General features: G+C 40.2%; 1 protein-coding gene across 3 annotated transcripts; it reads right to left on the bottom strand.

Moving 5' to 3' along the window:
- Positions 1–690: 690 nt before the first annotated feature.
- On the bottom strand, positions 691–26,169 carry OBI1 (ORC ubiquitin ligase 1). Of its 3 annotated transcripts, none has more exons than XM_042838849.1 (6): positions 26,070–26,169; positions 20,006–20,141; positions 16,551–16,642; positions 14,660–14,908; positions 11,541–11,629; positions 691–3,040 (listed from the first exon to the last, which is right to left on the bottom strand). In XM_042838849.1, exons 1-6 carry the CDS (start codon positions 26,139–26,141, stop codon positions 1,537–1,539), a joined length of 2,142 nt encoding a protein of 713 aa, XP_042694783.1. In that variant the 5' UTR covers positions 26,142–26,169; the 3' UTR covers positions 691–1,536. The 3 variants fall into 3 exon arrangements, with proteins under 3 accessions (XP_042694783.1, XP_042694784.1, XP_042694785.1); XM_042838850.1 differs by lacking the exon at positions 26,070–26,169 and adding an exon at positions 17,345–19,574 and having other exon boundaries at positions 20,006–20,094; XM_042838851.1 differs by lacking the exon at positions 26,070–26,169 and adding an exon at positions 17,345–18,319 and having other exon boundaries at positions 20,006–20,087.
- Positions 26,170–26,475: the final 306 nt, after the last annotated feature.

Here is a 26,475-nt window from a genome sequence, read left to right as displayed (position 1 = left end):
ATAAATCCATGTACACATTACAGTGTGAAATGTAATTCTTGTTCAAATGCTTAACTTTGTAAAAGATGAGCCAGACAGAGTCTATTGAAATTTTCCAGTTGCCTTCACTCTCTTCAAGGGGACAAAAGGCAGCGTATGGATTTTTCATATCATGTGTATTGACAAATCAAGGATTTCTACTTGTAAAAAATGCCATCAGAGGCCTGCACAAAAAGAAAAATGGAATCTTAGAGCTAAATGTGCCCTTGAAAAAAATTTAAAAAGTCCACCACCACCTCCCCACAAAAAACAAACAACAACAAAAAACAAACAAAAAAATCCCACCGACCAAAATGGCAAAAACCCCTTAAAACACAATAATGCAAAGAAACCAATTTTGCTCTGCTGCTTAATTAGGTCTCCTGCCTGTACTAGGCCATCACATTATGTTGACCTATGCAATACTTCATGGAAGAGTCACCTCCAGAGAGGCTGAAAGCCATTTCCATCAACTGTATTGATGCTGACACTAGAATGGTAATACATCTAACAAGGAGGAGAAAGGGAGATTTTATTTTTTGTGAACAAGCTTACATTTACATTTAACAAATCTCAGGTTATCTTCCAAATTATGGGAAAAAAAAAAAAAAGTTTCTCAATTCCTTTTTTTTCCTTTTTGCTAATACTACATTTGAGAGACAACATCAAGGATTACATTGCTTATAACATGTTTTATTCAATTCACATAGAAAAGCATGCAGTATTAATGTAAAATGGTACAGTATTAATGTAAAATGTTCAGTGCACATTAGATAAACAAGTCATTAGCATACAAACCCATTTTTATGGTCTACGCAGGCATACTGAACACATTTAGAATAACAACCCCTTTTTGGGAACTAAATTAAAAATTGTGCTTAACTTCAAAAAATACAAAGCCATATTTGCAGTGTTAAAGAAGCGATGTTTTCTAACTGAACTACTGCAACCCTGAAATGAAAAAGGCTGCTACCTTATACCTACGTAAAACAAGAGTTCTGGTACAGTACAGTGCCATGAAACAACCTAAGCAGCGAGATTTCCTCTTGGAGGCAAGTTTTATGGCAAAACGGACATTGTTTTATAGCAATTTCATGAATCCATAGGATATATAGCCAGTAGCTGCCTTGCACGCACAAAATGTGAAAGGAAAATGTAACCTTTAAAGCAAGTTCTTAATAAATGACTGATTTGACAGGATCACTTACAACTGGCCTGCTCAAGGGAGCCATACACTGTGCTAGCAACTGGAAGATCATGAAACTTGAAAATTCAGAAGAAAAAAAACACACCATAAAAATTCCAAGTAAACAAAATGTTCCAGCCAAAGAAGAGATCTGGAATGGTTCTTTCCTAGGAAAGAGCTTGTAATGGGCAATGGAATGTTCAGTTTTCATTCAGTCAGAAGAAAGCAGGATCAGACTCCAGGGAAATCATCAAAAAAAAGCAAGTTCACTTGGTAAATACTGAACATTCGCAGTTTGATGACTTTGAGCCACGTTTGATTTCCACACAGAATCAGTTTTTGGTAGTTTTTGACGGACTAGCACTGGAAAGGCTGCTCTGAATTTTCCTCTTGGTCGACTGACTGGCATTTTTATTTTTCTTTTCAGCAATAAAGGAAGGCACCCAAGGAGGGTTAAGTTGATTGTGTAGGTCAGATGACATCTTTAAAAAGCATGATTCAAACTTTTGTTCCTCAAACAGCCTCTGGGAGTTACTGAATAGCAGGCTCTGGGAAAACTCTCTTTGAAACAAGCAGTTTGGAGGTTTGATTTCACTAGCTACTACATTTGGGCCTGTAAATAGTGGAAAGTGGTCATTCACATCTAGTCTAGATGGGGATAGGACAGAAAACATGGCAGGTTTCCATCCAGTTCTGTCAACTGATAGAACTGATAGGTTGCTTGTTTCTGAGCACTTCATACTCTGTTCTTCATTCATCCCTTCCAGTTTCTTCTCAGCTTCATCCAGAAGCTTAGAGCCCTCTGTTGACTTTGAAGAATTATCAAGATCAGAGGACTTAAAATTATAGCATGGACTCTTGCTATTGTCTGATTCAGACATCATCGAGTCCAGCTCAGAAATTTTATCAAGGTAGGCAGCATCCATAGATGCTTCACTGGAGGTTCTTGTGCGATTCATTTCCGAAGAGCAGAGAGTATGTAACCTTTTAGGCAAGCATGAACTTGTTTTATCACTGGACTTTGCTGATGATTCATCTGACTGACCAGATGTTGAATTTTGCGCTGATTCATCAAAATCTAAGTTGTCTGTGAACCTATTTGGGCCAGTGCCCCAAAAACCTGATTTTCCCACAGAAAAGCAATTTAGCTTCTTTTCACTGCTTGTGTTGTGCTCTCGAGAATCTTTGCTGCAGTCATCTGAAGTGTCACAAAACTCTTCAAATTTCAGCTTTCTCAAGAATGTTGACGTTTTCTCCATGTTTTCTTTTCCATCAGGAGTGTTCAACTGAAGGCGACTGAGGGACAGAAAAGGAGTGCATGGTGCCGGAAGATCATAAAGTTCTTCATCCTTATATGGGGTACATTCCTCAATTTTATTCCACTGCTGTTCTAAGCAAGTATCCATACTTGTACTACTTTCATCCAGATGGACTCCCTGACATCCTGGAAACAATTCTTTCTTTTGGATACTCTGGGTATTTGAACCATCTGAACCACCCTGACTCAAAGAGTTTGAACATGTTCCACTGTCTGCTAGCTGTTCAAGATTGTCAGGACTCTGGCTGGTAGTCACAGCTTTTTTCTCCTCAACCTGGGTTTTTGAACATGTAGTATCTTCATTGCTCTCAGTTCCTTTAGCATCTGCAGAAAGTGCTTGTTCGCTAACAGCACTTATGGTCTGAGTTCCTTCACCTGCACTTTTCAGCTGTAAAAGCTGACACTCCATTTCCTCTATATACTTATCACTTCTTTCCAGTGCCTTTTTTAGACGGTTCATTTCACGTTCGCTTTGTTCTACTTTGGACTGCAGCGCAGCTATGGTAAACCTACCAAACCTGTAAGAAAAAGAAGGAAAAAAAACCCAAAAACATTAAGTTGGAAAAAGACGTGGTGCTTTTCTACTGTGTTAATTTGAAAACAAAAGCGACAGTTTCAGTTCTCAGCTAACCATAGAACAAAATAAATAAATCTGCATATGTAATGTATAGGTTACAGTGAAGCCCTGAGAAGCCAGAATTAAACTATTAGTAGTAGTAAGGTAATAACAAGCAGATTATCCTTCCAGGGGCTGGTTCCATCAATTCAACTCAAATATGCATGAAGAATTATCCCCTAAAACAATGGCAAAGATTTATGATAACATTTGAACAGTGGTCCACATCTTGAAATATTTACATTCAATCATTTTCCTGCAGTACAGCAGTGTTTTACAATACAATTCCTACACAATGTCACCTTGTCAAATACAAAATGCCAATTTAAAATTCAGGAATAGCACTAGTCATTTGAGGTGTTTTAAATACTTATGCAGAACATTTCAATTATATTCTTATTACATATACAGCTTCTCTTCAGCCACCGTATGGATGGTACTTCTGCTCATGTCAGAGCTATTTTGTTTTGTCTTCAAATTTTACAGCTGGAACAACCTAATTTCTTCCTCAACTCCAGTACAAAAGAAGTGCCACTTGTGGTTTGTTAAAATTGTATGTTTGTGAGCTTCCAGTCTGAGCACATTTTGAACTGCAAGGATACAGACCTATCTTCCCCCCCCATCCTCCACCAGCTTTCAAGCCTGACCTTCCCTAGAGGGCAGGTGAAGGTTTCAGCTATATGCCCTGACTAATTCTAACCTGTCACTGACAGATGGGCACCAGGGAATTTCCTGCTCCATCCAAGGCTTTCAATCTACCGAAAGGTAAAACAAAGGTCTGATATTATTAGGAAGGTGGAAAGGACCTGCAGCCACCCTAAAACTCTGCCACACGTGGTTTTATTTCACAAATAAATGACAATTCTCGATTTTGGCTTATCTTACTTTCCACCTTGCAGATCCACATCACTGCAAAACTTCATATTCATTCTTCCAGCACAAAGACTGTTTCCACCCCATTTCTTTGTCTGTACTTCCTTAGGAATCACTGAGTAACAGGGAATTCCCACTACATTTCCCCAACAAACTTCCTAATTCCACTTTCGTACCCTTTCATTAAATGCTCTCACTGTAACCTTTAGACCAACAAGGTATGAAGGAAGCATATCTGTGCCCCACAATTACGCTGGTGAAATATCCGTAAATCCTAGCATGCATTTCCAGCAAGGAACTAAACTCAGTATAAAGCAGCAGGAGACTGCTCTGTGCTGACAACTGCAATGTGGTCACACCAAAAGTGAGAGAAAGGAATAAGGGGCATCACAAGCCCTGAACAAGTTGGGCATGAGCAACCAGATCTATTGATATATTCCACCATTCAGTTACTTCTGCATATTGAAAGGACTTAGTGGTAGTAAAGATTGCACCACAGTCTACATAATTTCTTTCACAGAATTGCTACTACACCATTTTTATAATCAAAGCAGTCCAAATTCCACGTAGTTTTGATATTACTCACTACTGTGTAGATATAAAAGCACGAGGTATCAGTTCACTGCTTGGAATAAGAGTGTTGACGTGGTAAGAATTTTTCTGCCAAAGCAACTCACTTAATGGGAACTTATACCAAGGCAAGTTACCACAAATTAGCTCTAGTCAATTACCACTGTCTTCACAAAAATGAAAGTAGCCCATCTCTCTTCTGCTCATTCTATGTGTAACAAGTTTTCTCATTTAACTGTTTCAGTTTTTCCATTTCCGGTTTCATTCAACAGGGAAATGGGAGAAAAATGGTACAAGACTTCCTCCTTCTGCCATATGAAACCAGACAAAAACAGAACCATAGGGAGTTCAGCAATGTTTTACTTATATTCTCAGGTGAAGAGGAGGTTACAATGAAATAAGCATCCTCACATGCAACACACTTTGGTTTATTTTCCCCTTCAGTAAAAAGAACTCGGATTTTGGTTGAAAGTATTGAGATAGCCTCTACAGCATGGCAGAGTCCGAGCAACATCCAGAAGTATTTATTTTGCCTTTCTCTAAGAGACTTTCTCATGCAGCCTTACAGAAATCAACTCTATATGTTGCTTAATAAAGGATACAACAACACATCATTAGTTTAAGAGTCAAGTGAGAGATGGGAAAAAATTATCATGCAGAATAAGCAGGATTTTCTGGGGTCTGCTGTAACACACACTTTGACATAAAAATTAAACATGTTTACACTTATATGCATACCTGGCAACTCCTTTTTAATGGAAGAATGGTGTAATATGTTTATTTAATGCAAACAGCATTAGTGACAGCCTCAGATTTGCTTATGAAGAGTATTCTCAAGTGCAACTTTTGTAACAAGTGTCTTCAGGTTAAAAAAAAATACAGTACGCTGTTCAAAACCAAATAGCATCACTAATATGTTAATTGTTGTAGAGGGATGTGCTTGGGAATTTTAGTTTTAAGAAATGGAGCATCAGACATAACGAATACAATCTTTGCAGTTAAACACCAAAGTAGTAGATGCCTTCTTGCTCCTGTTCAGAGACTTGAACGCATTTATTTCCCAATTTTTTCAAGGACATGGCTTTTTTTAAGAGCCACATTACAATGCACGTATTTAAACCAACCACTCCAGACTAGAGGATGACAGAGGTATTCTAGTAACTGATTCGGCACGTTGGCTCACAGCTCAGAAGACATATTTTGCCTGAAGAAGCCAGAACCCTTTCCATCTCCTTAATCAGACCACTTTAAGCAATTTCCTCTTCTTTTCTCCTCAGATATACACTGAGCTGCGCCATAGCCCAAGCTGTACCTTGTTGATGATAACAAAATACGGAACAGTTATATGAAAATAAATGAAAATTGGCCTGATATTATGATACATTATTTTCCCCAGAAGTATCAGAATCATGCTCACACTTGGGAACAAGATAAGACATCCATCAGTAGAAGCTCAGGTATTCAACACACGACAATGAGCCCTTTCCACTTTTTCCAGCACTGACCAGGCATTTTCAGTGCAGAGGACTTGTTCTTTAGTAATCTCTCTTAAACAGCCCATTTGTATCTCACTACGTTTGTTTCAAGCACAAAGACCAAAGTAGTTAATGGATATTCAATGTAAATAAAAATGTTTCAGTAAGAATTTAGATCTCCCAAAATGGCATCTAGTCATATTTTAAATGGCCAAAGGTCTTTTAAGTAACTGCTGGCCTCCTGTTATCTCTCTGAAGGACAGAGAAATTTCTATAGGTCCTGTATCACAACTGCCAGCCATGGACAGATGTACTGGAGACGTTTAGTGTCTGAGGTAACACTGGATGCCTAGATGAGCACCTAAACTCTGTATTTCAGGACCTTTCCTCAGTCAGTCTGAGAAGCATTTTAACTTAACCTGACACCATCAATAAGAAAGTTAGCAGTTTGCTCATCTACAGTGGACAAGAACTAACATAATTATAATATCTGAGCAACTGACTTCCATTATCTCAAAGCTTTTCCCTTCATTATGTTTGAATGCTCTCGAAGATATCAATTTAGGAACAGTTTGCAAGCTTTAGTAGTCTCTCTCCTCATAAAAGATAAAAGTTTTGCAGTTGTTTCTTCTCCCAATATCTGTAAGTTTTGTGAATTCAACTTTAAAGTTTTATTTTCACGTATTAGTGACCACTGACTGCCAGCTCAGTTTAGCCCTTAACTCCATATGAATCAGCTTCAAACCTACACAGCTTCCTATTAACTTTTTTTTTTTTTTTTTGTACAGTAAACAACTGCAACAAACACAGTTTTCCTACATAACCATATACAAAAGACTAGGTCTGCAAAGATACCATGGCAGATGACTCTTCTGTTCTAATCGCCTGATGGTCCAAAGTGGGGAATGCTATGAGGCTCAGAAACATTAACATCAGCCTCCTCCAAGAGAAACAAAGGCTGGGAAGTGGGCAGCGACAACATGCACTCAAAGCTTGTCACAGACTGACATTAGGGCAATATCAGAGTGCACAACCATACCTAGTTCCATCATTGACATACAAGTCTCATTTGGATTTTGCAGTTAGAAGGGAAGTAAGAGCTAGGAAATCTGACAACAAAACATCTGAAAGCAGTATCATGTTTTACAGTCTTTCTTTTCATGTATCAGATACAGCTGGACGAGTTTTGCAGTCACTCTCTACACCAACTATGAAAGGCCAACTGCAGCAACATCTTGACAATGTCCCAGGTTATATGCAATCTCCTTAAAGCAGTGTGTAATATTTATACAGGCGGGTATGAAACAGTTACTGTTAGAAGGCAGTTTCGTTTTTATTTCTAGCAAGCAAACAGTAAGAAAAGAGAGAGACCTCAAGTATTTTGCTCTGTTTCACAACTTACACTAGAAAAATGCATCAACATCAACAATAGAATTTGGTTCGACTGAATAAAAAGCCCTGGGTATTGTCTACTATTGCTTTCATTTTGCAGGAAAGACTGGCTCACAGAAGAAGGCAGGCAACATCTTTAAGGAAGCACGACGAATACTTGCTCAGCTTATTTCGTAAGCTTATAGAGGAGCAAGTTCTTTGAAAACAGTCACTCCTCTGGGACAGCCAACTTGCTGGGAAACTGAAAGTAGCCCAGCTTTCTATTCAAGAAGATATCTGCACCCTGGATGCAGAGACAAGAAGCCAATAGGTAGGCTCACTTACAAGCTGAATTGAATTGCCTGATATGAGTGGAAACTGAACTGAATAAAAAGTAAATGTTACACAGAATGATCTAAAAAGCCAAAAGCCTTAGATTTCAGTATGCAGATACCCAAAGTCACAAAGCTAGACAAGATAAAAAAATAAATCTGGGTTAAAAAAATAAAAATTATCAACCTAAACAGAACAAAGCAAAACAAAACCCCCAATGGATAATGCAACAATTTTCAGCATGTTTTTCATACTGGGATTTTAACTGGCAGAAGAAATTAAATATTTAGGAAAAAGAATCCTAGGAAGCCTAAGAGTCTGATACAAGCTAATTTGAATCTAACCATTCATAAAATGCACTGTACCCTGGAGCAGATGGACTTGCTAGTTATTTTCCTTCAGGTAAAAAGCAAACATTCCTTTGCCAAAAATGCTTTTAGAATCCACTGTGCTTTGCCAATTGACCTAAGAGTCCTCTATTTTTAAGCAGAGTTGGAAGTAGCAGGGCTTCATCATCCTGCAAACTTAAGCTTTAGTTTTCCCATTCTGTACCATTCTGCACCCGAAAAACAAGTGACAAAAATATCCTTGAGAGGAAGAACAAGTAAAGAGCAAGCAAGTAACTACCAAACAATCTGACTTGCCTGAGAAATGGGTGGCTAACAAGGGTCTCTGACAAGAATCTGATCAAGAAATTTATCTCTATTGCTTTCCAGGTTTATATTCCAGCTATGAAATGGTTCGATGAAAGTCAGCCTTCTCAACTGTTTTGCCCAAAAATTAAATTCTGGGTCTGAGAATCTATTAGCAAAACTGTTTCAGAAACAGAAAACAAAAAAACAAACAAACAAACGGAATCAATAAACATAATGAAAAATATTGCAAAAATCTGCCATTGCTGCATTTTTCAGTAGTTTATAATGGATATAATCAAAGAAAATCAACTCAAGATTATGATAAAAGATCTCTACTGATTACTGAAAAAGGCTAAACTGTATTTTTTTTTCCCTGTGATGTCAGATGTAGAGCCTACATTACAAAGGGATCATTCATTTGCTATCAGTGCTTCCTTTGCTATAAAGCAAAGCCTAATCAAATGATTTTAGTTACGATATTTAGCATCAGCACTATTAAGCTGTATTACATCTTGGTCAAGGGAACTGAATAACGACAGAGTCTTTCCCAAACAATCAGATTCAAATTTTAGCTAGTAACTTAGCTAGTTGTTTAAGCATGAATCCATATCTAGCAATTCAAAGCTCATTAAGAAATATGACAAACAAAAGAATGCTTGTGACAGTAAATTATAATTATCTAACTTATTAGATGTTTTGAACTGTATGAATATCGTTCAGGAACTTTCCCCAAAAATTACACCTGAATACTTCTGAATAAAGTACATCAAACCCAACTGCATTAGCAAAACAGTGTACCTGCAAAAAATAGTTTAATTACAGTGATGTTGTTGGGTTTTTTTGTTAATTCTTTAAATTCTGATTTCATAAGCAAGGTAAGTTATTGCAACTGCTGTTCAGCATATAAAGCTTAGTTTAAAGACCTCAATATTGGGTATCAAAGTTTGCCCTTAGGTCTGGTCTCAATATTGACTACACTAACGACCACAAGGATCAAAGAGAGCTCACTTATAAAATCTGCTAGCAACACAAAGATGGTAGAGACTTCCTGCCATGGGACTGGAATTCAAAGTGATTACTTAAAGTTTGACATAAACATCAAAACATCCACCTGAGGAAAGCCAGTAAGTGGGTCAAGTTCCACACACTGCAGCAGAAATACAACATGAGGTAGCAGTGTAACTTTTTCAGTAGCTGTTTAGCAGAACAAGTACTAGCCACTCATGCTAGGAGTGTCAGATAAAATGAAGCAATAAAAACAGTACTGCAAGATAAAAGAATGTTGTATCAAGGCAAAAGTTCTGCTCCACTCAGCGCTACTGAGGCCTCATTTACAGTCTTGTATCCAGCTCTATGCTTCTGAAAACCACAGACAGTAGAACAACACCATCTAAATCAGATGCTCACTTTTCCTCCTAAGTCACACATCTAGAAGAACTGGATAAATTCAGTCTAGAAAATAAGGACTGAAAAGGTATAGACATGGCACATAAAAAATATTACATTCAATGTGCTGTAGGATTTCTTCCAGCCCAATTTTTTCCTTGAATATACTTAAATACTTGTAGTAAACCACGTAAGTCAAAATGAAACCAAAGTTGAAGATAAGAGCTGTAGGGTACAGACTTGAAACTGTCTACATTTTTTAAAGTGTTTGAACTGTTCCTCAGTCAGTTTAACTTCCATGCTTAGTATGAGCAGAAAATCACTCCTAAAATACAGGAACGATGTATTTGTTACGGAGGCTAAAAAGAGTTCTCAGAGACATGAACAGGCAAATCTAGCTGGCATCTGGGTTGTGAAAGAGGCCTGCTCTGTCCAGCTTCTAGTAACATTTGGCTATTATTTATACTTGCAAAGAGGAAAGTCATCAGCTATTCTTTTTAGGTTGCACGGACAAAAGATGGTAAAGTAACCAGTATGCAACAGTCTTGTTCTTCCTTCCTTGGTAACTCATCTCTCTGACAAATAGGATGGTAAAACATGAACAAGTTAGAAGAGCAGAAATTCTTTCCACTGCGGAATTTACCTGACCTTAGTAAAACAGAATAAAGGTAAATGATCTGGTCTCTTCTAACTCATCTTTTCTAGGATTACTTTAATTGCATCTGTTTGCTAACTCACCAACTTCCTCTCAACTCTTACAGGGGAAAGGTATTTCTTGCCATTAAATCCCTTTTCATTGCCAAGATCTTTAACAGCATTCCATCTCCTTTATTAGTGGACATGAGAGTAAAATGTACCTTTATACATTTACAAATAAGGATCATGCATCTGCCCTCTTGGGGCCTTGAACAACTAATAGCTTAGCAAGGAAGCTCTCTATCAAGGAATAATTTCATCTTCCAGCAAGGTAGTTGAGCTACAACAAAATCCAGAGAGCTCTTCTCTGACATTACTAAGGTCCCCCAAGCCCCCTTTCCCAAAAGCACTACATAAACCTTTGACTAATGCTGCTCTTAGCTTTCAAAGACACAATCTTAAAAAATATGATTGCTTTGCTTCGCAAAGTACTTCCAAGGAGACAGACTTCGCACACAGCTGTAATTGGTATGAAACAGCTTCTGCTGTTTGAGGTCATCGTTGATGTTGAACTGCTTAGAAGTATCAAGCAGACATCAGCTCTGGGAATGATATCCTTATGCTGCAGAAGCCTGATCCTATCTATGCATCTTGCTCAGATAAAGGCTGTCAGGAACATTCATTGAATGAGCAGCCTAAGTTCATACAACAAATTTTGAAGGCAACAAAAAGAAGAAAGGACAACCCAAACCAACCAAATATAAATCAACAGAATCTTGGCTCACAGTAACAAACCTACTTTAACAAAAAGATGTCAGATTTAAATGAAATTTCTTAGTAATGAAAAATAAGTTAACAGCAGAATTCAAGTAATAGATCCAGTTCTCCAGTACAAGACAGACAGAACAGCAGCATTTGTGGTCAGCACGTATTCCTTTACTGTAGACTTGCCACTACTTTCTAAGTTGCATTTGTCACCCAAGTCTGTGAGGATGAAAACTCCAAAGTCTACCTTGTGACACATATGTAATGCCGTGTATACCACCAGAGTTTTAGGTTCAAGCCCTACAACAGTTAAAGAGTCTATAAATAAAATATAGCAACTTTTAAAATATTCACATACTTTTGGGGTGATCTACTATCAACTTCAGCTTTTAGTCGCAAATTCTCTCTTAAAAGGCTATTGTTCTCCATGCTCAGTTTCCTATTTGCCTAAGGAAAAGAAAAGGAAAAAAATAAGTATACAATAAAACAGAAATGACTTCTAATATTTATAGGACAAGCTGTTTCTGCTTTTTTAAAGAGACAGAACTAGAAATGTGAAAGCAGGAAACAGCCTTCAGACAGGGACACCACTTAAAAATCATCATGGGAAATGGCTTGCAAAACTGAATAGCGAACAGACATTTTTAATTTATATTCCCAAAATACACTGCAAGTGTCCTATCTAGGGAAATAAACACTGCTATGTTAGTTAGTACAGAAAGTCATTAAGGAGATGTACTAATGGCAATTCCATGTTTTTTTTCCCCATGACTAAATACGTTAAGTACATTAACATTACAATGTGCAGGTATCAGCAAAACTAATGTTGAACAGCTTCCTCCATCCCAAATTAGATTAAGATTACTTTGGGCTTTTTTTTTTTTTTTTTTTTTTTGGCTTCTTGTTTTTAAAGTAGTTATCCTATGGATGTAAATCCATTATGACAAGCTATTTGCAGTCTTTCTTTACTTTCTTCTAAGACCTCCTGATTCACAACTCTTCTCACTCCTTGAATTGAGGTCAATTCCTTCTTCTCAGTTCAGCAGACACTCTTGTTAACAAGGTACTTCGTATAAAGAGAAGTTTTCCTGCTGCCGTGTTTCAGAACAATGAATGCCACCATCCTAACAAGTAGAAAAAACTCTTTGTACTTAATAGCCTACTCAATCTCTGTATGTAGATAACCGCACCAATTCAGGACTTGTAATTCACGGCCTCGCTTAGAGAATGCTTCCAGTGAATACTTGAATCTCAAGCTAGACCTGAAAAGGATCTAAGAAAATAGGCTCATGAATGAAATGCCCTTCGTTGGAAGCATCAAACAGCACAAAAGAGACAAAAAACTCTGAACGCTTGTACAAATATTCCCAGAAACTTCCCAGGTTAGGCTAGGATAGCACGGGATGTTGGGGCAGAAATGGAGGGGGAATAAATAAACAAAACTAAAAAAAAAATCCTACATTATTCCCAGAGGAAAAAACAGCAACAAAAAAAAGCAGAGATTTGTTGTACAGAAGGGATAGGAAGGGTGAGCCCAGAGCTTTGGTATTAGTGTGCCAATTCCTCCATTGTGTATTAAAAAAATAAGGAAACAAAAAGCCATCCTGAAGGAAATGAGTAAGAATCTGGGAGCATCAAACCCTTTTATAACAAGGCCAAGACCTTTCACTCTTTCCAGAGACACGGTTCTCTCACTCACACGGTGAAACAGAAGATGAACAACTTGTGTGGAGTTGCTATGTAGGGATCCAGTTGGCACGTCGCAAGGTAGAACTGAATCTCCCTGGCGTCCTTCTAGAGGGTGCTCTAACCTCCAAGCCTATAACCTGCAAGGTATATCCCCATGCAGTAGCACCTAGATTTATGATTTCACATAACCTTTCCATTGGTGAGTGTGCTTCATCTAATATTTCTATCACAGTGTTGGTATCACTACTTTCAGATTTGCTATGACTCTCCTCAAAGTTACAATGCCTACTCTGGAAGTCTCTGTCCTAGGACACTGAAGGATAACGGTGACTCATTTCCGCCCCCAGTCTGGTTTAGAGAATGACAGCAGCAGTATGCTCTGAGGGACACTGTCTCGCTTGAGAAGAGATGCACATTTGAAGCTTCTGTGTCAGGTACTATAGGGAATAAGGAAATTTCTGGCTCCAGACGGATTTTACATGGGAAAGAGTTCTCTACTGTTCAGACTGGATTTGGTCAGCGCGCTCTTATTTCAGAAGTCAAATGAGGTCTAAAAAGAGCCGAGTGATTTTATGTATTTCCAGAATTGAGCAGCAACAGACTGAAAGAAAGCATCTACATCAGAGGTTTGGAATTGGTCCCTAAAACCCATCTAAGCCACTATTTGTATCTAATCCTTAACTAAAAATCAGAAACTCCATAAAAACCTTTTGTTGCTAAGGCTGAAGTTACGTTGGGGGAAAAAAACACCAAACCAAAACAAACCATCCTTCCTCTCCCAGTCTCTGCTATATTCCAATTTTATCTTATCTATGAAAAAGAGTTATAAACCTCTGTTACCACAGAAAAGAGACATTACATTTTAATGCTAAGGAAGAAAAATAGAGAACTCTTTCCAGGCAATACCCTTTAGCCCATTAGAAATTACTCTGAAGCTTCTGAAGTATCCTCTCAGAAAGCCAGCTGTGTCTGTGCCTGTAAAGCTGAAATCCAAGCCTAGGCAATCTATTGGAAAAGCTCATCTTGGAAACTTGAGTTTACTCTTTGGTCACAATTTTAGTGTTTAATACACAAAACTTTTATCCAGTTTAGTCAGGACCAGAATTTCCTTTAGATTACAAAGATACAAATCTAGAAGTGTTCCATTAACACTAACAACTAACATAACAATGACAGAATGGTGTAATGTGCACCGGAGGGAAAGTGTAAATGCTACTAATTCTTAGGAAAAAAAAAAAAAAATTGTTCTTGAACATAAAACTTCAGTTTTGCATGAAAAAGCTGCAAGCTTCCAGTGAAGGATGCTCTGGTTATAAAATGCTGAAGCTTGCCTATTTTCGGTCAACAGGTCAAGTTACTCTGTCTCAGCAAATTGCACCAAAAATATTGGCTAGTAAGGAGGGCAATAGTGCAAAATCTGTCTCAGCCAACTCTACTGTGTTCGGTCATTGAATGTTGTAAAATAGATATATTATATAGATTATCGCAAGCCTGAAAAATCTGGCCATCAATACTGGTGACAAGCATTACTATAATCCAATTACCCAGTCACAGAGTGACAGAGGAGTTGAGGAAGAGCCACATGTAAGGCTCACTAAAACAAGCAATAATATCTGACACTTGCAAATGCTGTATGGAAATACTATGATACATCAACAGCCACTGGAATTCAATTTTTTCTCTGTTTTTTCCTGGATCTATAAAGTATCCAGAGGTCATGCCAGCTCTCACCCCTTCAACTAACACAAAAACTGTACTTCAAGATGGATGAAGAAATGTATTTTTTACCTCCTTTAACTTTTCTACATTATCTATCACTTTTTCACATATATCATTGGCAGCTTTCAGCTTTTTGCTCCATTCCTCTGGGGTTTCTGGGCCACTGGTACTTGCTTCATCTGCTGATTGGCTAGTTTCTTCATTTTGGTAACACAAAGCTGGTCCTGTGGGATCCAGAAGAGATTTCAGTTGCGTCTGTAAATTGAGATTTCTGTCTCTCAGCTCTTCCACTTCTTTTTGCAGGGATTCTATTTCATCCTAAAGGTGTCAGAAATTCACAGGAATTAAAATAATGTGTGAGATTAATTAAATAATGCTGGCAAGTTTCCACAGCACTAAAGATCCATTGGTTATTTGGCAAGCCCAGATGCACGCCTTTCACTCATGAAAATAAGTATGCTTATGTATGGTGCTCCAGGCAGGACTTCAATCAATTTGCACACTCAGGCATAGAGAGGTTTTAGTGACGGGAACCCCTTGACTATATAAAGGACCCTGAATGAACTGGTGGGCAGTCCAAAAGCTTCGAAGCATTCAGCAACATTAATCTATAATTAGGGTGCTCTGTGGGAGGATTTCCTGTATAAAGAGAGTTCTTAAGGTCGTCCTCTGCTGACTCATTTGCTGTTATTTGAGAACAAGAAGAGAGAGCCACTCTGAAACATTACATGTTCAGATGCTGAAAGTCTCAAGATTTAAAATGGACAGAACACTGCCTGGAAGAGGCTGCTCCAGCTGCACAGGAGTAGAAATACTTACGGAGTGGCTGAAAAACAAAGAACAAAGCTATTGGCTGTATCAATCTGGACTCATAGAGAAGCAAAAGCCTACTGTTAACGGGATAAAAAATACATAATTTATCCCGAAAACGTCTTCTTTACTCTTCTCCAACTTAATTGCTTTATTTAATCAACTTGCATTGCTCATGTTAAGATTACTAAAGGAAGCCACATTATGGCATTTACATAAATCCAAGACATAGCCACACAATCAGCCTCTACCATCCTCTCCCCCCAAAAAATGACCAAAAAGAACCCCAATAAACAAATCTCAAATAAATAATAAAAAACTCACAACTATTTTAAAATAGATTCTCTTTTCTTTTGGAAGATATTCACGTTATTCTATGCCCATCTTTGTGACTCTGGAGTTGACTTAAAAGAAACAAAGGAAACTCCCTTCTTGTGACTCCTCTATGAAAGAAGCTGAGCTCCAGGCCAACTTTTCAGAAAGACTTCTCCTGCATTAAGGATACATACAGTGTCCATTTCCTTTCTCCCATTCTCCTTGCTATGAGACAGGTGTCTTCATACTGCTGCTACTAAGGAAACAATAACTGAGAAGATAAACTAAGCATATTCCTTATATATGTATACATATTCCTTATATGCCTTTTAACCTTGTTCCTAGAATATTTTTCCAGCCAGAGAGTTGAAGAACTTCTAAGCATTCATCCACTCTCACAAAACATAACAAAGCAACAATAATGAAGTTCACCTACACCAGAATATTCCAGGAGCATTTATTCTTTAAAAAGAAGTTTAGACTCCATAAGCAACAGGGAATCATTCAGAAAATGTTTGTACCCAACATTCAATATCCATTAAAAAATGCATACTATCATGTGGTTGAATTTCCACAGCCTCTGGCTGTAGTTGGCTACCTCTAGCTTAGACATAACATTACTGTAACACTGCAGGATCTATCCAGCCATCAGCAAATGCTCTCCCCTAGCCTCAGCTAGAAAGTGCAGCTTTAATGCAACTGAGGTCCATGTAGATTCAATATATAGCACTGCTCAAATTAAAAACACCAGGACTCAAAGCAGGAAGACCAGTAGCATGCAGTAACTTAACAGTTGCAGTTCATCTGGAAAGTCACAACACTCCCGTGTGCTTACCTCATATTCTTTGTGGAGCAATTCAAGCCTCGTTTTACGTAGGTGCTTCCTAACTGTTGGACTAAATGTAGGATCACTTTCACTTGTTCCTCCTAAAGCAGCACAGAAGAAAGAAATCCACTATTATTACTACTAGCAATCCACCTTGCAGCGTCTTTCATATTATCAGCTACAAATACAGCTAATACTGGACCAATCTACTACCATGGGAAACTACAATCTTACATTTTCCAAACAGCTTAAGATGGAATCTATTAGTGATGTTTAGAAGACAAAATCCTGTCTCACAGCAGGAAGACATTTGAATTTTTTCAACTCTGTATTATCCTTGACAGATTCATGCCTTATTTAAGACCACACTGTTAAATATAAGGGAGGGTATTGTGGTTTAACCAGAAGGCATCTTAAGCACCACACACCGGTGCTTGTTTGTTTCTCCCACTGAGATGCAGAATCAGAAAAAAAAAGGTAAAACTCATGGTTTGATATAAAGAGTTTAATATGGCAGAAAAGGAAGGGATAATAACAGTGATAAAAGAACAAAGAAAGCAAACAATGCACAATGCAATTGCTCACCACCTCCTGACTGATGCCCAGCCACATCCTGAACAGGGTTCCCCCTGTTCCAGTGCAGCCTGGATCAGCCCATGATGAATGGGAGGGCTGCACTTGCACCCCCAGAGGCAGTTGATTCCAGGTGTACTGGATGCCCCTCCAAGCAAAAGCAAACTGGGATCTGCAATCTGCTGCCAAAGGGATTGAGAAAAGCACTGGAGATATCAGTTGTGGCATACCACTTGGTTGCATTTGACTCCAGCTCACACAGTAGTTCTAGCATGTCTCGTACATCAGCACTCAGTGGTGGCACGACTTCACTCAGGCCATGATAATCCACTGTCAGCTTCCACACTCCACTGGACTTCTGCAATGGCCATATGGGACTACTGAAGGGCAAGGGAGTCTGGTTCGTGACTGCTTGGCTCTCCTGTTGATTAATCAGCTGATGAATGGGAATCTTGGAATAATCTTTCTTGAAGTACTGACAGGAGTCACTTCCAGAGGATGGGTGTTTGTTCCCGTTTTCCAATTGTTTTGTCAATGTCCCCTTCCATAGAGAAGCATCCCAAATGCCCGGCTTTGCAGCTCACTAAATCTAGACTCCTGGCCCCATTATCCCAGCCTCAGAGCAGACAGGTGACAATGTGCTCACCTTGTTGACAGCTGAAATCTTTTCACATAACTCATGTAGGGATAGGCATTTGGTGGTTTTTGTCTTATTTATAACCACTGCCTCTTCCTCCTCCGGTTCTTATGATGGCTCTGCTTCACAGTAGCCTGTCTTATCCACTTTCTCCTCCTTTCTCTTCTTCACAGGAATTTCTTTCTTTACTAAATGAGACTTTAGCATCCATTGTTTCGCCGTGTCTACAAGCACAACTGATATCTACGTGAGTCGGTTTTCCAGTTCAGCTGCATGACATGTTGCAGGGGTTAGAGCAGTGTTAAGTGCAGCTTGATAGGCATAGGCTCAGCTCCTGTATAATGCAGTGATTTGTGTCTCCTTGGAATTGCCAGGGCGATAGCACAACTTTTTCAAACATTTTACCAGTTTTTAAGGACCCTGCATTTGTTCAAGGAAGAAGTTCCAAAACAATGGGGGTGCCCACCATTCCAGGTGTCTGCCCATTCCATCCTACACTCATAACCATCCAGCCCAGAAACAGATCCTGGGAGATATTTGTAGATAGTTGTTTAACCTTAAACAAGACCTGGAACACAATCAGGAGACAAAGTAATAGGAACATGCTGGTCTGAACATTCCAAGAACACTCAACATTCTCAAGATCTACTTAACTGGCCTAGAAGAGAAGGAGAAAGAGAGGGCTGAAGGTACAGAGGAAAGTGTCCCTCTTACCTCCACTATAGACTGGCTCCCTGAGGAGTAAAAAGTGTTAATTGTTAATATTTTCTGAAAGATGGATCATGAAATATGGAAATGACAGCAATGCTGACTACAAAAAACAGATTAGTCTCACAACTGGTAATCTTGTCAGAACACAGGCCAGTATTATACAGTACAGCAAAATGATAACTTTAATATACAGCAAATAAGGTGCTACACAACAGAACTTGATGATTAGGAAAATCAACATTGTGACAAATTTGTGTTTATATGTTCCAGTCAGATCTGTCATTATCTCAGCCCTTTGAGCCCTACGCTGGGCACCAAAAGGACTATTGTAGTTTAACCCAGCAGGCAGCTCAGCACCATGCAGCTGTTCACTCACTCTCCAATTCTCAGTGGGATGGGAGAGAGAATGAGGAAAAAAAAAAAAGAAACCTGTGGATTGAAATAAAGACCATTATACAGGATGGAAAAGGAAAATAATAATAACAGCATTAATAAACATATAATAAGAATATATAAAACAAATGATGCACAACACAACAGCTCAACATTCATCGACTGCTGTCCAACCAGTTCCCAGAGGAAACCCCTGCCCAGGGCAGCCCTAGCTTTATTGTTCAGTATGATGTCATATGGTATAGGATATCCCTTTGGCCAGTTTAGGTCAGCTGTCCTGGCTCTGTTCCCTCTCAGCTCCCTGTGCACTCCCAGCTTCTCACAGCTGAGGCAGCACAAGAAGCTGAAAAGTCTTTGATTTAGTATAAGTACTACTCAGCAACAACTAACACATCAGTATGTTATCAATATCATTCTCTTCCTAAATCAACAATGCTGCACTACATCAGCTCCTAGGAAGAAAGTGAGCTGTATCCTGGCCAAAACCAGTACAGAAAGGAAGAAAAGTACACAATAAAAACCAACACACATACATTTATTTAGCACACGACAGCATATTTTTCTAAAGGCTGTTCAGATATATATATTTTATATATTTATATATAGCAATGTTAGTATTTTATGTCAAGTCAAGATTCCAGTATTTCTCAGCCCTGAGGAAGTTTGTATCCTCATTCAAGTTTCGTAGCTTTGTCTTTCTTAGGCACCTTCGACATTTTCTTAAAAATAAAGCAAAAAAGACATGGTAAACAAAAACATAAAAACAACCAATATTTGAAAAAAAAGTATACACTTCTAAGATTGTGGATTTAAGTATATAATTTCTCGGCTAGATGCTGAGATAAGATATCCTCTTAGGTCAAACTGCAACACACAGGTAAGATACTTGAAGTGAGATTCATTTTATCCAGTTAAAGTCATTGTCCAACCCAAGATTACAAAAGAAAAAATAACTGCAGTGGTGGGGTGCTTTCTGCCTTTGAATAATCAAGTCATTACTATGCACAGCCTTTGAAATTTTTATCTTATAGTTATTACGCATGCTTCCAGGCAGATAATGCTTTGATGGAAAAAATACCCAGACATCTTTGGACCCAAAAGAATGTCCTCCAGCAGTAAACATTATTTCAAAGCCTCCAGTTGTCCTTACCTATAATTTCCTTGCAAGGATTTTCAGGTGTGATGGGAATCCTGCAAGCTGGGCACTGATTATTATTCTTCAACCAGACTTCAATACAAATGGAACAGAAGACATGATTGTTGACACAGATTACTGGGTGGCGGACCTTTGAGCATCAAGAAGGAGGAGAAAAGCGGGAAAAGAAAAAGACAAAACAAACAAACAAACAGAAAGATGCTATGAATACTTAAAAACACTTTCAGATAATAGAATACAAAAATATACTATCCTAATCTCTCCAAGCAAGTCTAGACTTCCAATAGGAAAGTGACACTGCTGTTTCTGACTAGGTGTGGTCTCCTGACTTAAAGCACCAAATTCCCCTATTATAGGTGGTGCTACAGCTACAACCATTGCTGCAAAATTAGAGATCCTCAATTCTGTGTGCTCATTAATACACACTGTGAAAGCCATCTCCAAGAAGAGAAGCCAACCATACCAACAAAATGAGATCACATTCTTACACAGAGGGAGACTGAAACATATACGTTCACTCATTTCCAAAGGAAGGGAACGAGAGAGAGTTCCTAGCAACAACCAAGGCTTTGCCTTGAGAGCTATCACTGAAATGAACAGCATTATAAATTATCTCTAGCCTGTATATAACCAGCTTTATGGAAATACACTTTTTAAAACAATATGGGCCAAAAATACCGACCAGAAATATGAACCAACGATCATTCAAGAAGCCTTCTGCAAGATATGTACTGCTACCCATCATTAGAACAGAATGGGACAGCTTGAAGATTGGACATAGTTCCTTTCAAGAAACATCCCTCCTCCCTGTCAAAACAACAGAGTAAACAAACTCTTGCATCATTACTGAATGTTATGTGGGGCCAGATGGGATCCACCTGAGGTGCTGAGGGAGCTAGCAGAGGTGATTGCTAAGCTGCTTTCCATTGTCTCTCAGTGGTCCTGGTCAGGCAGGGAAGTTCCAGGTGACTGGAGACTTGTGAACACGATGCCTATCGTTAAGAAGATTTGTAACCAGAATCTGGGCAACTACAGGCCTGACCTAGGCTCTGGGGTAAGTTATGAAACAGATCATCTTGATTGTGATCAGACAGCAGGTGTGGGACAACTGGGAGGAGATCGGGGCCAGCCAGCAAGGGTTCACAAAGGGTAGTTTCTGCTTTACCACCCTCATACCTACTTCTATGACCAGGTGACCTATCAGGTGGATGAGGGAAAGGCTGTTGATGTGGCCTGCCTAAACTTCATTAAAACTTTCAATACTGCCTTCCATAGTATTCCCATGGAGAAGCTGGCAGCCCATAGCTTGGACAGCTACATGCTGTCTGGTTAAAAAAAAAAATATCAGTCTGTATTTCTAGGCCCAGAGAGTGGCAATGAATGGAGTTAAATCCAACTAGTGACCAGTCACGAATGGTGTTCCCTAGAGGTTGATATTGGGGCCTATCCTGTTTAATACCTTTACTGATGATTTGGATGCAGGAAATTGAGTGCACCCTCAGCAAACATGCAAATGACACCAAACTCAGGGGATGTGTTCATCTGCCTGAGGAAAGCCTACAGAGGGGCACAGACAGGTTGGACTGACGGGCTGAAGCCAATGGGATGAATTGAACAATATAAAGTGTCAAGTCCTGAACTACAAGCTTGGGATGAAGTGGCTGAAAAGCTGCATAGTGGAAAAGGATCTGAGGGTGTTGGCCGAAGCTCAGCTGAACATAAGCCATCAGTGTGCTCAGGCAGCTAAGAAAGCCAGCAGCACCCTGGCCTGCATCAGAAATAGTGTGACCAGCAGGACTGGGGAGGTGATCAAACCTCTATACTCAGTTCTGGTAAGGCTGCACTTCAAGTACTGTGTTCAGTTTGGGGCTGCTCACTACAAGAAAGACATTGAGACCCTGAAGCACGTGCAGAGAAGGGCAACAAAACTAGTGAAGGGTCTGGAGCACAGGTCTTATGAGATGCAATCAAGGGAACTGGGATTGTTTGGTCTGGAGGAGATTCAGGGGATACCTTATCACTCTCTACAGCTACCTGAAAAGAGGTTGTGGTGAGGTGAGAGTAGGCCTCTTCTCCCATGTAACTAGCAACAGGATGAGAGGGAATGGCCTCAAGTTACACCAGGGGAGGTTCAGATTCGATATTAAAAGCAATTTATTCTCCAGAAGAGTAGTTAAGTATTGGAACAGGTAGCTTAGGGAAGTGTCAGTGTCACTGGAGGTGTTTAAGAAAACAGCAGATGCAGAACTCAGAGATGTGGTTTAGGAGGCAGTATTGGTGGTATGTGGACAGTTGGACTAGACAACTTTAGAAATCTTTTCCAACCTTAATGATTCTATGATTAACTATAAATCCAGTTTGAAAGTAAGTACGGGACACAGACTAACTACGATACAGAAGAAAATTACTTTTCCTTATATCCATGCTTTACTGAGGCATGTGTTACAACTTACAGTAATATAAACTCTCAAATCTCCTAAGACTTGACATTCATATCTATGTTAAGGTTCTGTAAAAGAAATATTTGTTATTACTTTGTCACCATTTTTGCCTAATAAACATCTTCTGATACACAGAGGTAGCAGCACCCACTACTTCCATCTGCTGCACTGCATCTGTTAAGCACTTAGAAGCCCAAGTTCAGGAGAATTCTTTCAGTTGCAAAGGAAGTCCTCATCAGCCTCACAGTTTTCCTCATTCATTCTATTAGAAAAGCTGTCCAGCTAAGACAGATAAATGAAATGTTGGCAGAGAAAAATCAAGTGGAAAGCTAATAACCACTTTGGAAAACAGGTAAGAAATGTCCTGAAGTAATCATACCTACAAAATCAGTGTTGCACAAACTATAAACTAAATGTTTTACCACTCACATACAACAGATCCAAATTAAGAGCCAGATCTGTCAGCTCCTTCTCCAATTTGCTTTCTATGCTTCTAACACACTATAGGATTACTAGTAGTTTAAAAACTCCTAATGTGACAGCCTAGGAATCTCAGGACTGTCCATATACAAACAGAATGTCAAGTTACTGAAGGTGTAAAGAGAGAGACTAAATGATTTCTGCAGGCATCTGCACATTTTCACCTCTAATTAAGGACGCTTTTTTTTTGTGATTAATGCAAGCATTACCATAGCAATGCTTTGTAAACATTTAAATATTTCAATAATATAGATACATAAAAAATACACTCTTGTTTTTTACTGCTTTCTTTACCAGAAAAAGAGCTTTCTGCAGCTTTCCATCAGCAGCTAGAAGAAAAAAAAAAAAAAAAACAACAACTTTTTTTCTGGTTGCTCTTCTTTTTCATCCAGAACCAGCCATTATATGAGCACAGTTATACAAATGGCTCTGATACGCAGAAGAATAACATACAGTAGCCAAAATGGGAGAACACATTTTAAGAGTGTAGGTCTTCACCCAGGGGAGCAAGAGACCCTCAGTTACCCCAAACATGACATGGATGTATTCTTCTTCAAGTGAATGTCGACTCTACAACTGTAAGTCACAATTATTACTCTCTAGAGGACACTGCTCCTGATTTATACGTTCACACATTTCATTTCAGGGCTGCAGTTTATACTTGTGTTAGCTCAGAACTAACACAAAGCAATTCATGCAACAGCAGAAGGAGCTGCTGCTGAAGTGTCATCAGGAAACACAAAGGCTGGGGGTGCCACTTCCCTTCACCAAGTTCCTGAGCCTGTGACAAGCCTGGGGGTGGGGATCACAACACATGTTACTAAAAAGCATTTTACTTGAATTACAGCACAGTTTCAGTTCCTTAATCGACTGCAGTGACTGGAAAGGCTATAGCTTATTTGCAAAGGCTTGATTAGCTAAGGAAAATTTGAGTATTGTCCTAGTTTTCCCTCCCCACACAATATGATTCTTCCATGGATCAAAATCAAATCCCGTACACATTTACACCACACTGAAGACTCTTCTGGACCTTCAAGCAGATTAACTGAGGAGCAGGCATATGGAAAACAAGCACACTGATATCAGAGAATGAGCCCCTGGACATCCTCAGAGATTTCAGTGCGCACGGAACCTCATGCCTGAGCCCAAGCAAATCACTGCTGAAATCAATCTGATGAGACCTTCAGTTAATCTGCAACAAGTATGCCTGAAGGCCTCATGCAGCTTCTGATCAACTCGCCAGTTATGAATATTAGAAGTTAGCCCAGACTATCTTGAAAGAACTCAGCTTCCTTAAATACAACATGTGGATTACAATACTGAAGGAGTTTCTACTTCTCTTTTTATACACTTCTCACAATGTACAATGAAATCCCCGTTTTGCCACTAATCCCCTACAAGTTCCACAGATAGCAGCAGATACATTCTGACTGCAGGGTGGGCTTTACATCCCATCTGAAGCCCACAATACAAAATACAGAAGTACCAGAACCTGTTAACCCCAGCAGCACCTTCTGCTCTACTCTACTCTGTAAGATAAGATTTGCCTGTTATTTGTGCTAATAGTCCTTTATTACCCTCTAAAAACACCGCTGAAAAGAGTTTTTTCTGATGTTCTGTGATGTTTCAAGCTGGAGACAAAGATTTGTATTAAAAGAAAAAGGACAGCCACAGCAGACAACTTTGGCAAAACCTAATGCATCTGATAAAGGAAGCATCCAAAAGTCTTCTATACAGATACTTCATTCACTTACATAATTTTAAAACATTATTTCAGTGCAAGATATCAAGAAAGAAAAATATGGAAAATTCTTCCAGTACAAACCCAGCTACCTCCATTCCTGGCCAATTCCAGAAGTGATGAGGAAGAATGAAGCAATGGCTTGAAATGAGCAAGCAGGCTTATAACAGAATCTGAATGAATTATAGAATGGCCTGGGTTGAAAAAGACCACAATGATCATATATTTTTAAATCCCCTTGCCATATGCAGGGTCACCAGCCGCTAGACCAGGCTGCACAGAGCCATATCCAGCCTGGCCTTGAATGCCTCCACGAATGGGACATCCATGTTTAGATTATGTTGAAAATCACCACAGTCAGACTTAAAATCCTTTTCAAAGAGCATCCACTCTGCATTACATACACAGCAAACTTATGTTCTCCTCCCTCTGCATTAAAAACACAAAAGAAGAGATAAGAGGACTGCATTCCTGCCTTGCTTGGCCTGCACACGGGGTTGACAGAAACAGCACTGTCAAGATAGGACAGCTGAATAAAGGGAGGTGTCCAACTACTGCCACTACCAGTGCCATATCTGCTGCATGCACCAAACACACCTTTTCTTTGGTTATTGGGCAAGCAGAACAGGCCTCAGAGGCACGCCCACATGGGGCAGAAAGAAAGCGGGTGTAAATACCATAGTACAAACATAAAGGATATTTCTTCACTTGTGATTGCTGATGTGTTTTAAGAAGTTTGCTTTGGGATGCAAGAAAACGTGAAAGAGAAATGGGGAGCGAGAAAGGAACAAGCAAAGCAGGTAGTGATGGCAGCTGGCTCCAGGAGCTTTCAGAGCCAAACAGACCCAACAGCTCTCTGCCACCCAAAAGAGATGACAAGGTGATGGAGACCTTCTTAAGCCACCAAATCACAACACTTTCTCAAAAGACTGTAATTCTGCTGAACACTTCCACCACGGCGGGTTCTACACTTCTTTGTTCCACCCGGCCTCACACCGCCCTCGGACACAAACCTGCCATGCATCCTAAGCTGCTCCACCTCCCACAGCTATCAGAAGACAAAACCTCAAAATCCTCACTCCGAATGCACTGCGCCCGCAGTCCGAGTTTCGAGTGTGTGTGTGGGGGGGGGAAGGGGTTGGACACGGACGGACGGACAGCGTCTCGTGGCCCGCGGCCCTCACGGCTCCCAGAGACGTCCTGCAAGGTTCCCCCCACCCGCTCGGTGCCGGCAGCCCCAAGGCCACGATCCTCCCCAGCCCCAGTCGGGATCGCCCCTCTGTTCGCAGAGAGTACGGCGACACCTCCGAGCAAGCGCGGCCGGCTGCCTTCCTCCCGCCACCCCAGCGGCGTGTGGGCGAAGAGGGCCGGGCAGCGGCCGCCACGGGGCCGTTACCTTCCCCAGGCAGATGTGGCAGGTGATGGGCAGCGTGAGGGACAGCGTGACGCTCGGGCCGTGCTGCGCCATCGCCGCGCCGCCTGCACGGAAGTCACGGAAGAGCGAGCGGGAGGCAGCGCGCCGGCGGCCCCGCTACGGCAAGCCAGCGAGGCCAAGTGCCGCCCGGCGCTCGGGAGGAGGAGTGGAACGCAGCGCGCGCGCTTTTGAAGCGCTCCCCTGGGGGGCGGGCGGGAGCAACGGGAAGCCCCAACGCCGCCCTAACGGCTGCCCTCACGGCGCCCCCCGGCTCCTCGAGGCTGTACCCCGAGGCAGGGCCGGTCCTCGCCGGTCCTCGCTGTGCCACGTGGAGGAGGTGGCCTGGGAGCGTTAGGCATTAGGTAGAGGAAGACTGCAAGAGGGCAGT

This window comes from Centrocercus urophasianus, unplaced genomic scaffold, assembly GCF_019232065.1.
Source record: "Centrocercus urophasianus isolate 14NV4802_14NV808 unplaced genomic scaffold, USGS_Curo_1.0 seq_9, whole genome shotgun sequence".
NCBI lineage: Eukaryota > Metazoa > Chordata > Aves > Galliformes > Phasianidae > Centrocercus > Centrocercus urophasianus.
The sequence above is the reverse complement of the archived record's forward strand: the minus strand, read 5'-3'. Positions and strand labels throughout refer to the sequence as shown.

Bases quoted from the DNA above. Each gene is read 5' to 3' on its own strand.
- OBI1 (XM_042838849.1), bottom strand. From the start codon at position 26,141: ATGGCGCAGCACGGCCCGAGCGTCACGCTGTCCCTCACGCTGCCCATC. The intron at 20,142-26,069 runs GTAACGGCCCCG...TGATGCTCAAAG, and splicing joins GCCACATCTGCCTGGGGAAG to GTCCGCCACCCAGTAATCTG. The intron at 11,630-14,659 runs GTAAAAAATACA...TCTTTTCCTTAG, and splicing joins ATGTAGAAAAGTTAAAGGAG to GCAAATAGGAAACTGAGCAT.